The sequence below is a fragment of the Vanessa atalanta genome, chromosome 24 (assembly GCF_905147765.1).
Source record: "Vanessa atalanta chromosome 24, ilVanAtal1.2, whole genome shotgun sequence".
Lineage (NCBI taxonomy): Eukaryota > Metazoa > Arthropoda > Insecta > Lepidoptera > Nymphalidae > Vanessa > Vanessa atalanta.
Window position 1 is genome coordinate 513,340 of NC_061894.1, and position 16,316 is coordinate 529,655.

At 33.4% G+C, this 16,316-nt stretch overlaps 1 protein-coding gene across 2 annotated transcripts in view; it reads left to right on the forward strand.

Moving 5' to 3' along the window:
- Positions 1 to 16,316, forward strand: part of LOC125073325 (inactive dipeptidyl peptidase 10-like) — a 271,293-nt gene that overhangs the window by 180,324 nt on the left and 74,653 nt on the right. For both annotated transcript variants that reach the window (XM_047684110.1, XM_047684109.1), the window contains exon 2: positions 1,404 to 1,611. In XM_047684110.1, coding sequence (XP_047540066.1) covers positions 1,404 to 1,611 — 208 coding nt within the window. The remainder of the gene's footprint in view (positions 1 to 1,403; positions 1,612 to 16,316) is intronic.

Consider the following 16,316-nt stretch of genomic DNA (forward strand, 5'->3'; position numbering starts at 1 on the left):
TCAATACGAGCTTAAATGTGCTTAGTCCCACGATAGTCTGAACATAAACAAAGACAAAGTCAAAATCTTTGCTGAATCTAGGAGCATTACACTCACTTATTAACCGTCAAAAATCTACCAACGATTCGGAAATAAATACATCGGACCTGAGAAGTACAGGTCAAAAACACTCAGTGGATTTCTTTCCAAATAATAAAATTATTTTTCATTACAATAAAAGTAATATTTTATTTTATCTAAAATAGCCAACGAGAACGTGGCCATCTTTTCATATCGGGAGTGTGCAACGCTCAAAAACTCACTCAATTTTGTAATATTCTTTCTTTCATCCTTTAACTGCTCTTAAATTTTACATAGCAATTCAAATTACAAAAGTGATAATGGCGCTAATGTTTAACCCACGTTAAATAGTCGATAATTATATGCTAGGAAGCTAAGGTAACCTAAACTTTTTTTAATGATATACATAAGTATGCGGACGATCAAATGGGCCACCCGACGTTAAGTATTGACCGCCGACCATAGACAATGGCGCTATTAGAAGTTTTAACCTTTCAGTCCAGAACACAACAACACTAAGTACTGCTGTGGTAGAATATGTGACGAGTGGGTGGTATCTACCCAGACGGGTTTGCGCAAGGCCCTACCACCAAATTGTTTGTATACAAAAGTGATGTTTCAAGCATAACTTGTATCGCTTATGCTCCACTGACTTTTAAGTTTTAAAAAACGTCCCTTTAGTCAAAGTAACCACTCCAAAACCCTTGACATATTTGGTTGTCTTGTGAAAAAAAAAATAGCTAAATCATCACGTTTCAGAATAAAATATGAAATTGTAATAAAACAAGTCTCATGTTCCGTCGCTAGCAGCTGACGGTGCAAAAAGTTGTATTATACTGCACTCCGCAACTTTGATATTTGACTCACTGTTTATGTTAAGCAGTTGCTGTATCGCAGATTTGTTAAAAACATTTTTTTTTAGATTGTTATTCATTCATTAATAATACATTAAGAACATTAAAACATAATTAAAAGTATAGGTATATCGGATTATAGTACATACAATAAATCTTGTTTTATAGTTTTAATGTTTATTTCAAAGCATACGATAAAAATATATTGTACTAAATGGTACAATGCCACATTTTGCTTATAAATATTACTACTGTAAGATAAGCCGTCATTCTCAGGGAGAACCATCGCAGGCAGCGATCTTACATTGTTATATTACAGACAAATACTCCTGGTGAGGGCCCACCCTTAATATCATAGTCCAGTCATACTTCTTACAAATGCCCACGTACTTCTCTACCGGGACACAAAATTAGACAATGATACTGCTTGTCAATAAAACTAGATATTTGAAAGTAAATCATACTAATTTAAATTTTTCTTGTTGCCAGGAGTTAGCTGCTGCAACACCGACACAGCGAAACTGGCGTGGGATTCTCATAGCACTACTGGTGATCGCAGCTGTGTTGGGCTTAATAGTCTTCAGCATAGCACTGCTTACTCCAGCTGGTGATGATGGCAGAGGACGGGGTAGAAGGCCTACTCTCGCTGACGTTCTAACTGACCATTATAAGCCGTTTAATGGGACCTGGCTCTCGGGTAAGTTTTTATCTTATACTTGATCTAGATGTTAAGTAAGTCACAAAATAAAACTTGAATACAAAAATTGCAATGCGAATTAAAATGATACTTTAAGTATATCGTAATCCGTTGTCTTTGTCTGGGATCAGAAGTTAGTTAGTTAATTCGTAATGTATTAATAATAAATCAGCAAACGCTGCGACGGAACGTACCTCATTGGCTGCTCAGGGCATTTTGTCATTCGTGTGTGAGCGAGTCAAAGTACAAAAGAGTTAAAGGACAGAACATAATAAATATTATGATTATATAATTTAATTTTCAAAATCGTCCGAAGAGTAAAATTCTTATCAAATTAAAATATCTAGTATATTACCTTCCTATATCTAAAAAACTGAAAGGTGTCTAATATTATAAATAGGCAATTTTTTTTGTTTGCATGTATGGGGTGACAATTCTGAAAATACTTTTTCTGGTAGAAATCCACATAATTTCTAAATTATATTTGGGTGTAAATTTTCTTTATATCGTATTATTTTCTTTGTTAAAGAAATACACCCGTACGAAACTGTTACTTGTACGAAATTTTTACTATAAACTATTGTAGTGGTATCATAACGATGCGTGGACACAGATTTTCTTATCGCAAACTTTTCAGCGATAACTGATCGACTAAGTTAATAGATATTTTTATCTCGCGACATTCACAGCGCTTACAGTTTGCGACGAGTCCTTCTCATCAATTTTTTACGGTTCATTGATTCGTAATGATTTTTCTTTCGAATGAAACAACTTTAAAAGGGTATCAAAACTCGTTCCTTTCACTCAGAAACTTCCGGGATCGTCGTTTTGTTTTGCGTCATTTATTTCAATAATTATCATTTGCTTTTCTAGTTTTTTCTTTTTTTTGTAACATGTTATGGCAGTCAAATGAACCACTCGATGGGAAGTGGCCAGCTCTGCCCATAGACATTGGCGCTTTAAGTAATTTAAAATAAAATTAAAATATTGCTCACATTCGCAATGTGCCGCCAACCTTGGAAACTAACAAGTTATGTCCCTTGTGGCAGAAAGATATGATGAATGTGGTGGTATCTACCCAGATAGGCTTGCACAAAGGTCTACCAAGTAAAATATTTATCTTACTTTACTTTTCCATAATGAACCAAAAAAGTCTTATCTTCTCTAAAGATCGTACCAGTTCTGTTTATTAAGTACTGACGTATATGATTGGTCGTGCAATAGCACCAGTATTTCCGTCAATCCATATATCACGTCCGTCGGCATGGATTGAATTGATGAAATAATCGTCGAGGCCCATTTGTCAGCTCTTCAATTAATCGAGACATTGCGTGATCGATTAATCATCAATAATACCGTCAACGATTGCCCGGTCAATCGACTTGTTATCACCTTACTTTTACAAAACTGTTCCGTATAAAAAAAATTATAATAAGTGATTAACAGCGGTTGTTTTTATTGAGTTATTTTTGTACAGATATATATTAAATGTTTTTTAAATGAAGGTTATCATCTGATTTACTCCCGTATCAAAACTACATCCTACAATCGTGTTTGTTTAAGATTTTTTAACTTTTATTGTACTCTTTCTCTCTTTTGTTTTAATCTAAATAAAAAATACTGCGTCCAATGGATACTTTGTCGGAAGTTTGCTTTGCTTTTGTGTATGGTTTAGTTTGAAATAAAGCAACAAACATGTTTGTTCATTTCAACAAGGAAACCAAGATAATTTACCAAATACGTTTTTCAGCAGAAACACTTTTGTTTACAAAATATTTTTTTATCTATATATTTGACTTAGATAATGAATTATATATAACACAAATTTATTAATAGTTCTGTTCAACTGTGATGGTCCAGTGGTTACAAGATGTGAATCTTAACTGATAATTCTGAGTTCAAACCTTGGGGATCGCCATCGAATTAATGTGCTTAATTCGTTTAAACAATTCGTCTCATATGTGAAGCTCGGTGGTATTACAATATGTAAGAAAATAATACACTTGAAATGGGAAATAGTTAACTAAGATTTTATTACTGACACAAATTAAATGAGACGAAGTGTTTTGGTCTGCTTTGATGCAAATTTTTTAATTAATTTTTAGGCTCCCTTAAGTTTACCGTAAGTAATTCGTTATTAATACGCATCTTCCCATTTTCCCTATGATTAAAATATCATCACGTCCAGCAAACTTTGTAATCGATGCAATATCTTGTAGCTGCGCTTAATAACTTAAATTGACATTTCCTGCCTATAAGATTACGGAGTTCATTAATGCCAGTTCTTAAGAAAATACTACGAAATTTCGCATTACATTCACAAAATAGTCAATTTTGTGACGTAGATTAACTATATTGCATACTGTTAAATATATGACAATTATAATAATTAGTTTTTTCATTTTCTTTAAACATCAAAGATCTTTTCCAGCTACTAATATTTCAACCAACTACTTCGTCAGCAAGTAGCTTACATTTTTGGCTGCAGTCTATAAGGTCCAGATACACATAAAGCCAGATAAAGCCTGAGTCAAACTAATAAATTTCAGTGGGGTTTCTGTCAAGATATGCTTAGATAGGAGATCTTGTTAAGCTTGTGCGAAAAACGAAAAACACTTAAAGCGTTGATCTTGCACTTCAGTTATATCCTGTCTTGACGAATTGCCTTCGCATTGGAATGGAAATTACTCCTGTCTCTCTTGTTTTCAAATAAAACAAGTGTGTCAAAATACCATAATATCCTTGGGGAATTTGTTCCGTATCCCTTTAAATGGTTATCGTGGCTGCAATTTTACAGGAGGACATTGAAATCGTCACAAGTTCATGGCCAGTGTAATATCCTAAAAGTAGAAATAATTTTGGACACTTTTTTTATCAATTTGAACGGACAGTCTTTGTTCCGAGCAGCGCACTGGTCGAGTTGAAAGAACTTTTCTTACAACCAATTATTATTATCGACGAGTAAGTCTTAAAAGAAGTACTCTATTAAATTAAATTCAGTTTCGCTTTGAGGAAAATGGCGTCGTAAAAAAAGTTTTATCTTTTATCTTTATCCTGAAAGAAAACCGCATTATAAATAATTTACTCCCAGGAGTTACACGCTTGATCGTTATTAGGGACAGAGTTATAAAGATCAAACGAAATTTAAATAATTTTTTATCAGTGTTTTTTTACATTATGATGTTATCTTGAGAGATTTTTTTACATATGAATATCTTAATGGATGAATGAATACAAGAGATTAATCAAATGATTTTTTTCAAACTTGAACTCACAATTGACTATAAATCCTCTAAAAAAAGGAACCGATTTCAAACATTATAATGGACAGTATTTTATGAATTCGTGTTCATCAAATGATTGAATTCCTCTTCACAATATAAAAATAACGAGAGGGAATTTCCTAAAAACATGACTTGTCAATTAAATATAACATAAGACAAATATAACATAGTTATATATGGCCGGTAGAACGTTGATGAGAAGGGACGAAGATCGGGCTCAGTGGCGCGCCTTGGGGGCGGAGTATATCCAGCAGCAGCAGTGATATAATACAGGCTGATCATGATGATGGTGATGAAGAATAATTTCCTTAAGAAAGTCACAAAATTCAACCTGACGTGGTATGCGATCACGCTTTTGCTAGAACAAAGTTGGTTCTTGTAGGTTTATCAGTAAGACTGTTTTTTTTTAAATGATTTTATAACATAGCTATTGATAGTTTGACACTTTAGACAGCCGAGTTATCTCGCTAAATATAACATATAGATCATGAGTAACCACGCCAAGCAATAACATCGGAATTTTCATATACTTATTTGGTGTTTATAATTTACGTAGTGCACTACAATGTAAGAATGCATCGTGAGGAGACTTTCATGTATTGGATAAAATTCGGTGACTTGTGCATTTATTCATCAGTGTGACGTAATAACCTTCAAGTTTCTTCAAAAGGCTTTAGAAGGCCAAGCAGTTTCTTTAACTTCGAACATTTTACTATCAATATACAATATAATTTCATAACATCCTTGAATACACTTTTCAGAAAAAGACCCTTTCTCCATAATGAAAAACAATTCTGATAAAAAAAATATTTAAGGAAAAATCCCACAGAATACGAAGCACGATATATTTAGCTCGACCCTCTAAAAGACCCAAATTAGTAAAACCGCGAACCTTTCTGCCGAGCCGGGAGAGGAATCAAATGTACCCGAAAATTATTTATAGCTTCCCAAATGCTTACAAATACCGTAAAAGAAAATTCTAATTTCCTTCTTTTCTAAAAGGAAAACGTCGATAGCCGTTATCGACATTTGTGATGTTAATAGGCTTTTAACGGAATCTTTATTATTTAATTGTTGGAGTGGCTTCGGCTAAGTCCGTGTATTTTACCAAAAATAATGTGGTAACGTATTATTATAAACTGATTCGTACGGGAATTCTGAATTTAGAACAAAAAATAATACATATGTTAAATCCAAGCAGATAAAGCGACTGGTCGCCATTTTTATTTAATTAAACGAATTTATTTATTATAACTTTATAACTACAAATACATTATATAAAATAAAAAAGACGATGTCGTTTTTTCAGATGTCCTTAAATTTACCATTTCAATTATAAATATGAAGAAAGTTCACGCACTCGATGGTCAGTGGCCACGACTAAAGAGACCTCATGAATCATTCTCTTAACCACAACAAACCAACTGCGCTTAGTCCCTAGGTCTCAAAGAAACTATAACCCTTTCTAAACGATAATGACCTTGAGCCTGGCGTGGATCGAGCGAGGCGTCTAGGGGGTAATGACAGAACTAAGTTTAGTTTTGTACAAGCAAAAGAAACTAAATTATCGCTCAGAAAACCTAATAGAAGAATTTAATAGATATCTAAAAATATAAGATTTTAAATTGACATGGTTATTTTTATTACATTATTTTCGTCTCGTGAACAAGACATTCGTAGATAATGTCGAAATATCTAGCTCCACCAAATAAAAATAAAAAACATGGTAAATATCCCGTTTCAAATACTTATAGTAAAAATATCCTCTAGCTAATTAAATCAGCATTTTGAACATCGTGAGATTGTCGGCTTTTGTTTTATATATGTTTTATATTAATAAATTAATTACCTATCTTCCTTTTTATTTATTATTAGTACTTATTAGGTTTGTGTGTGTTTGTGCACACAATTGAGCACCTGAATATTTAATGCGCAGTGAGCTAATTTTCGTTGATTAATTCATCCGAAACATACGTACTTGAATCTGGTTATTCTGATATAAATTACAAATGTTCTGCTAAATCGTTTGAGCAAATAAACCACTACAAGTCTCTGGTTTTGGTTTATACAATATAATGTACACTTTCGATCAATAAACGGTTGGCTTGAATGACGTTCTTACTATGTAAAACGAATAAATTTTATCTTTTCAAATATCCCCCAATAAAGAAAACCGAGTTCAAATCAAAGAGACGTGAATATTCAGCAGAAAAAGAGAAATGGTTGCCCCAGAACTTGTTGAAACTTACTTCAACTCGACCCGTTGTAAATTGAAATACGTTATAGACAGAGCATTGTGACCCTTATTACTTTTGTATTAAAATCTCTCGCAATTAAGATTTTTCACGAATACGATTTATTGATGTTGGCGATAAACAAATGATAAAATTTCATAAAAAAACAAATGGCCTTAGGTGCCTTGATAAATAACATAAGCAATATAATAAGAAATTAAATTTTAGCATTATAATTAGACTGTTGATAATACCCCATTTCTAGGGGTAGGTTAACCGTCAAACCATTCACTCATAGCTTACAAAACCATCAAAAAACAATACTTAATAAATGAGTATGCCAGTAGTAAATGGCAAATGCATTGGCAAAGCACGAAAGGCCAATGCATCTAACAATGGCCGTTAAATAATCAAATTTTAATTAATTCAAAGATTTTCAATACAATATTGGTTAAAGGTTGGTTGAACTTCTGATAAAATTTGTAAACCTTGTGTGATCTCGACGAACATGCGTCTGAATAGCACAAAATGTTATTCAATGAGCAATTAATTAAACTAATTAGTTCAAGTATCGTTGACATATTAAAACAACAAAGGCTGAAACACCGCTTATAATGGAAAACTCTATTAAATTAGTTAATCCAGTATGGGTAGCCCGATATCGCATGAATAGCTTCGGGCAAATTTTAGCATATCGCTCTATTTCGTATATTTTCGTGAAACCTATGATGATTATCTGTATTAGTGAGTCTCCCGCGAAACTTTGCGTTTATTCAAAATATTTCTTAGAAAAATCGAAACGTATGGCAGGTTTTGTTAAAATCTCATTTCATTGTAAACTGCAAGTCGCTCATCTACATTTGGCGTCAAAATTATGAAACTACAGGCACAAGGGACGTAACATCTTAGTTCCCAAGGTTGGTGGCTCATTGGTGATGTAAGGAATGGTTATTATAATTCTTACAACGATATTGGCTATGGGCGGTGGTGACCACTTGCCATCAGGTGGCCCATTTGCTCGTCCGCCTACCGATATCACATTAGTTGAGTAAGAATTGTCGTTTGTCAATTTACTTTAATTTTGTTTACGTTTTTTTTTCTACTTATACAGCCGTAGAACCGCCCTCTAAGCGGCCAGGAACTTTTATCCGCTCTTTAAAATTAATTCTTTAATTAGTAACAATTTAGTAAATTGCAATCAAGAATGCTCTTTAATTTTCTGCACATCTACGGTTGGAGCTCCTTAAAATGAGACCATAAACTTTTTTTTTTTATATGCAGCTATCAAAGTTCTTCAAAATGAGACCATAACCGATTTATTATGTGCCTCCCATAATCAATAGGACAAAAATCGGCTTACGCTATTAATATATAAGATTGAGTTCGAGAGAAATTAGATACAGAAACTATGAATAACAAAACTCATTTATGTCCTGATATTATCTTATTTACCTTATCTTCTGTTATGATCGGTCTCGTACTATGCCCTGGTTTGTCTTTCGAATGTCTATTGCACGCCAGCGATGTTATTTAATTTAACTATTAATATGCCGAGCCGATGTGACAGCCGAGATGAACCAGTGGTTAGAACGCGTGCATCTTAACCGATGATTTCGCGTTCAAACCCAGGCATGCACCACTGAATTTTCATGTGCTTAATTTGTGTTTATAATTCATCTCGTGCTCGGCGGTGAAGGAAAACATCGTGAGGAAACCTGCATGTGTCTAATTTCAACGAAATTCTGCCACATGTGAAAGGGCAATGGAGAGGGCTATGCTCGGAGTTTCTCTGCGAGATCGAATCAGAAATGAGGAGATCCGCAAAAGAACTAAGGTCACCGACATAGCCCTAAGAATTGCCACACTTAAGTGGCAGTGGGCGGGGCACATTGCTCGAAGAACCGATGGCCGATGGGGCCGACGAGTTCTCGAATGGCGACCATGGACCGGAAGACACAGCGTGGGTAGGCCCCCCACAAGGTGGTCCGACGAACTGGTGAAGGTCGCGGGAAGCCGCTGGTTGCGGGCTGCACATTACCGGTCGTTGTGGCGATCTTTGGGGGAAGCCTATGTCCAGCAATAAACGACCTTCGGCTGACATGAGGATGATGATGATACTATTATGCTGTATATCAATTATTTTTTATAACTACATATTTTGGGGTTGTGATGTAATAGTTATATTGTCAGTATTTAATTTTCGTTCAGACAGAAGCTCTTCTCTAAAATGTTGCTGTTAAAAGATGTTCCTTAATAGCCGGCATCGCACCTGCAAGCGCCCCGGTGTTGCAGATGTCCATGGGCGGTGGTAGTTACTTTCCATCAGGTGAGCCTCCTCCTCGTTTGCCACCTATGACATAAAAAAAAAGTTTTAGTGTTTCTTGTGTTCTGCTTAGATAAACACTATTTGAACCCGCTCATATTGTCGCAACCCACATATTCCGCCCACTGTACCACACTATGTTGTACATTGTCTTTTAATGTACAGTTTAACTACAGGTTCTTGTAAGATGACTTTGAGTTTACAAAGTCTTGTTTATATTAAAGACGAACTCGCGTGTAAATTTCTCAAGGTTTCTTCAATGAGGCATGTCGTTGCAAGAATGTGTTTGGACGTCAAAGGCAAAGTTGATGATTTTAATAAGAAGTACAGAGATTTGCCTCTACTTTGTCTGAGGTAAAACAAAAGTCATCGTTGCGGATATTATTTCATAAATCTGATCTACTTAATGTTAGTAAAATATGGGCTACTGCTGGGCTAAGGCCTCCTCTCTCTTTGAGGAGAAGGTTTGGAACATATTCCACCACGCTGCTCCAATGTGGGTTGGTGGAATACACATGTGTCAGATTTCTTTGAAATAAGACACATGTAGGTTTCCTCACAACGTTTTCCTTTACCGCCGAGCACGAGATGAATTATAAACACAAATTAAACACATGAAAATTCATTGGCGTTCTAGCCACTGGGCCATCACGGCTCTCAAATTTTAATTAAATTAGATAAAATAGTTTAACATGAAATTTACATTAAAGTCTATTACGGTATACTTGATTAAATTAATCTATTTCTATTTGAATAGTAAGTACTTTATGAGAGAGAATAAATATTTAAACCGAAAATATACGTACACTGAGATATTAATATTATAAATATATTGTAATGTTAAACAAAGTCGTTGAACCTTTATGTGGGAGGGCTTGAGTTAGTCTGGGTTGGCATTTTGCTGTTTGGCGGTATAATAAACAGTAATATAGAAACAGCGCACATACTTTCTGTGGAACCGGCTTTCGCCGGCGGTTTTTCGAACCGATACGACTTGGGGACCTTCAAGAAAAGAGCGTACTTATTCTTTAAAGGCCGGCAACAGACCTGCAACCCCCTGGTGTTGCAGATGTCCTTAGGTGGTAATCACTTTCCATCAGATGAGCCTCCTGTTCGTTTGCTACCTATAACATAAAAAGTAGCAAATGGCACCTATCATGAATGACAAGATGTTTATGTTAATTATTCAAAGTTTTTATTGATATTACAAGTCGGTCGGAGTTAATACAATCTATATTTTAAAAGTTAATGTGCCACTGCTTAACAAAGAGCCTCCCTTACCTTAAAAAGGCTTAGTGCTAATAACACCCCTCCCCTCCATACTTAACCGAGCTTGGTATTAGTATTGCTTGTCTAGATTTGAACCCGTGATCCGGTTAAAATGCGCGTGCATCATTTACTGGACCCAATCTTCGTTCAAAGTTACAAAATCTTGAACAAATCTCATAACAGATTTATACAGAAGTTTCTTAATAAAAGAATTATAGAATCATTTCAAGACCACTTTATCGTTTCATCTTAGAATTTCAAAGCAACAAAGACCCTATAACAGTGATTCGATGGAACTAATTAAAGGAAGAACTACAAAAGTTTGCTAATATAAACTTCTACTTCAACAAAGGATTCAACATAATGAAATCGGAGTTAAATATTACCATTGTATTGCTTTGATGAAATAAAGCGAACTTAATAAATACTTATACTGCTACATGTAATAAAACAAAGTCCCTTAAAGCGTCTGTCTGTCGGAAAATTAGTATGCAATGGACGGCGTGATCAACGAAGAAAATTTAGATTTGTTATTAAAGTTTTGTATAATTTGGTTAAAATGGGACAATTACTGTTAAAGATGTGGAAAAAATCATATATAAAATTTCAGCGTTTTATGTACAACCTTAATCTTCGAGTACGAAGCCGGAATGGTTAGCTAGTGTTAGTAAAAGGGTAACAAATTTATTTCAACAAATCTCCACCTTCGATATATATCTACCTATAATGATCATAAGGTAGTATCACCCACTCATGTGATATTCTACCCTCAAACAGCAATACTTAGTATCGTTGTGTCCATGAGTTAAAGGTCGAGTTAGCCAGAGTCATCTTCTGATTGAGTAAACTAGGTTTGATTTTTTCACAGCTGCAAAGATCAGCTTCAGTATTAGGTAAGAATTTTAACTTTATAACTTTACGCGATCGAGATAAACGATCTGTACGGGCATAAAGACAGACAAACAACGAAGTTATATTATTAGAGTTCCTTCTTACTTTTAAAAATACGGAACCAAAAAAATGAAAACAAAATTTTAATTTTTCCGATCCAATATAACTTGGGAACCTTTCAAAAAAGCATATCTATTAAATGGCTGGCCGGCAGCCATCCAGTAATGCAGATGAACATGGGCGGTGGAAATTAATTTCCATCAGGTGAGAACCCAACAAGCTTGACGAGTTTTACATTAAAAAATCTTTATCAAGTGAGCTTTTATGAGCATTTCTTCATAAAATAGCGAATGTAGATTCTACTCATATGAAATTACAAGAAACACTGTCGAGTAATTTGTTAGATTTTTATAAAATAAAATACTCACAACTATATACAAGATTTTCATTCGACAAAGAGAACGAAAATAATTATAAAGACAGATTTATTTTCTATGGGCAAGATCCAACGCTTGATCAGATTTAAATGTTTAATTAAGATTTACTTGGTCTATCCCTAAATAACTTCGTGTTGATAGAGGTCATGTTTATTCAAATTCATTAGTTCAAAATAAAAGATACTTCAGCCGAGTGGGCTTTTACGAGCACTTTTGAATCGTCATTTCACAGAATTGTAATAAACGTAAACCTACTCCCGTTTCAGAATGTACATTCTAACGAGATGAACACCTATAATACAAAGTTATGACAATTAAATACAATTGAATTTCAGCAATATATCCTACCTAATAGTCAATAACTACACACTTTTATCGTCTTTATAATCTCGTGTTGAATAATGTCTTAATATGAACCGATTATTGAACAGACAGAATTTTATTCCTATCCAAAATCCACAAGAGAATTCTTCATGACAAGAGACACGCCGATAGACCTCAAAACAATAAAACTGAAGGCCACACTGCCCTTGGCTCATATCCAATGAATGTCCATTTGATAAGACTCGTTGCCAACTGAACAAACGGTTTGCTTACGTGACGGTGAGATTGTTGTCTCTATAGTGATACGTCCGGACCTCACAAGGGAACAATGAAGTTTTATTATTTGTCCAAACAGAGAGTATTCGACAAGATTGTTTATATAATCTTCTAAATTGAACCTTTAAAAGTGCAAAGAACATGTCGAACTTTTCATCTTATCATCTCCACTGTGATTGAATTGGGCTATTAAGCACAAATAAGAATTATTGCAATTGAACAGACAAAATACGACATGAATCTAGAAAATAAATAGAAACAAAAATCTTAATCCCATCCCAAAATAATAAACATATTTTCCTAGTAATCTTAATATCTGTCCCCGAGGTCATGATATATATTTAATCGTAGTTTATAATTATAAAATAACTTTATCGAGATATCATGGTTAGATTTTTGTGTAGCTTACGCAAAAAAAATTTATTAGTAAGCTTATAAATTTATTTTCGTAGAATTTCAGTGACTCGTAAATAGACTATAACAGAACATGTTACTCAACTATTTTAATCCATATCATATGATTTTTTTCCATATTAAAAAATTTAATTAATTATTTAAAAAGTATAATAATTTGTTTGATTCTGCTCAGGTCTGAGATATTTCTACACCGTTGGTAGATTTTCTTTAACAGTTAATAACCGATCGCAATCGTTTATTTTATTTCTGACTTTGACTTTAAATCTAACTATCAACTTTAAAACAGCATCCTATCCAATTATTGTAAAAAAAATACCGTTGTTTTTTTTATTTCTAGAATCAGAATCTAGAAACTCTGAGTCTGTTCTGTTCAGTGTCCATTATCCAGCCGTAAATTCGTAATAAGCACTAAAAGTTACACAACGCTCCACTTTTCCTCTCGGAACTAAATACGAACTGAGTTGAAAAAAAAACCTTAATAACATTTAGATAAATTTTCAAATGTGTTTAGTTTAGTTTTGTGTATGAAACTTTTGGTTCACGAGAGAACTATTTCCATAGTACGCTTTTAAAAGAGGACCATCTAAATCAAAATATTCTGTACTCAAGTGGGCTCACATAAGCCCTTTTTAATCGTCGTTTTACATTGTCGATTTAAATATAAAGCTACATCGTTTATTTTAACAACAGATACGAATACTTTATTGTCTCGCTGTGTTTTGACAGGTGAGTGAGCCTGCACAACTTTTGGGTGAACAGCTCAAAAATTTAAATTATTTGAAAAAACTAGAATAAAAATAATACTAGCATTGTTTGTGAGTACCCCAGATCATGTTACAAGAAGTTAAATCACCATAATAATATTCGTATAAACTTGGCTCATTACGAAGAAAGCCTGCGTAGGCTTTGCAATTAAAAGTTTTAATCAAGCATTATCGTAAATTTTAACTGATACAATTGTTATCCGATGCTACCTAGAATTGCTATGAGTAATTGGATATTTGATTTATGTCCAGTAAATAGAATAAATTTAGTATAGTTAGAAAGTAGACCAGATTGTCATTTAGTAAATCATATAAAACCTTGTGGAAAGTCAAAATAAAACCCTTTTTTTGAGTTTACGATACAGTAAAGTCTGATACACATATATATTTTTTTTCGAGATGTTATTAGTGTGTACCGTAGCACACCAGTACAGTGCAAAAATTAATCTCTCTGCAAGGAGTTCACCTCTTCTCCCCACCTACGTCGAGGTTTGTTGCGATGTCATTGGCTACTACAAGAGACCAAAGATCATCTATTGTCTATTTCTCGTGTCGACAAATATTTCAATTTAGTATCGCAATTTTCTAATCCCATTTTAAAGGGAGTAAAAACGTTCGTGTGCTTTCTCGTAAATGTTAGCAGGATATTGCCTTTTATAAGATCTGTCTTTGCCCAAAAAATCTTCCATTCGTTTCTAATTGTTAGAATACTTTTTTTTTTGGTACACTTTTAATAGAAATTGGAGATATTGTAACTGTTTTTATAACTTACTGTAATTGAGCTTAGTGCTTGAAACTCCCTTTGGGGTACTTTTAATAAAGGTAACCTTAGAGTTACTTTACAATATGTTTACAACAATATTATGTATATTCACAAAAATATAGATCGCTTCGAAAGAAGCGGTAAACTAATAACACCTAGTTTCCGACTTCGCAAAGTTAATACATCCTTCCTGGGGCACGGTATTCGTTTCTATAGGATTCCACAGTTATTTTTATCTTGGCTTATTCAAAAATTTGATGCTTATGTTCAAATAATATTGATAAATAAGGCATATGACTCAGTACTAGACTATATTAAACATAACAAGGGTGGAATTATAAAAATGCAGGATATATAAAAAATTAATTGTTTCCTCCCGGTTCTTCTCGATACAATCTTCTTTCCGAACCAGTGGTAGCTTTACTTTTAATTCTAAACTGTAACATGATATAAAGTGCTGCTTTTTTATGAGCCTAGTAGAATAAAGAATATTTTAAGTTTAATTGACACTTAGCACTCGTCGACTTATTGTAGCGGCGTTATTTTGATTCAACTAAAACATATAGAAGATGACATCCCTAGCTAAGCTATACCCTGTACAAGTAGCTTGATCTTTTTGACAGATGTAAATTTTTCTGATCGACATAACTTTGCAATGACGATCATATTATTTTCTTAATTTAATGATTATAAAAATTGTTAAAAAAATAAAAAAATACATATAATACAAAAGTTCCAAAAGATTCAAGCGTTATTCGAAAATTTTAAAACTTGTTCTATTATAAATTATTGTTTCAAAGTAAAATTTAAATAGAAGCACCGAAAATAATAGACGCTTATACAAAGTTACATCGGCCGGACGGTAGGGACGCGAATAACAGGCAGTAACTGCTACAAATATCGATTACAAAAATCCTTATTAAAGATCATTGTTAAGTAATTGTTACGAACGGGGGTCCTTTTGGTTGGGGTTTCTTTAGCTAGTATAACTATTTTTAGAAAAATAACTTTAAAAAAAATTGAATTCTAATTTGAATTACGCATTCCATCGTTCCATCAACTGTTATATATGTTATATTTTCTGTTTCTCATCACTAGCCCGTCTGTCAAAAAGATCAAGCTAACTTGAACAGGGTATAGGTGACGGCACATTAACGGCGTAAGAAATAGTATTCATTTTTAAAATAAACTTTTTATTATTTATGTTTGTTTATAAAAATGCAAACCTTAAATACAAAAAAAAATGTTAAACTTGTTATCCGATAACAATAATTTATATTAAAATTCACGTTACAAAAATGGATGAATAAAACGAGGCACTTAAAATCTAGGGCAATCTAAATATTAAAGAGATTTCACTTACAGACATCATTTGAATACTTGATAAAACTAGTATTGTTTAAAAGAAAAGCTAAGTTAAATAATTCTCATAGTCTTAAATCAAGATGGAATTTTTTATCAAAATAATTGTTTGAAAATGCCGAACGGTATGATATTTATATAAAGAGAAACTCTTAAATACAATCCGCGCTTAAATTAAATATCTCCCAACATCGTCTAGATTCCTGTAAATAAAATTAAAATTTTAATTTAGTCTCAACCAAGACGTTACGAAGTATGAGGAAGTTAAAACCATCTGTTCCCGGCTGTTATTGTATTCGCTTGGAGCATTTTTGTCGACAATTAAAATAAAATAAAGAAATATCACATGAGTACGTCAAAA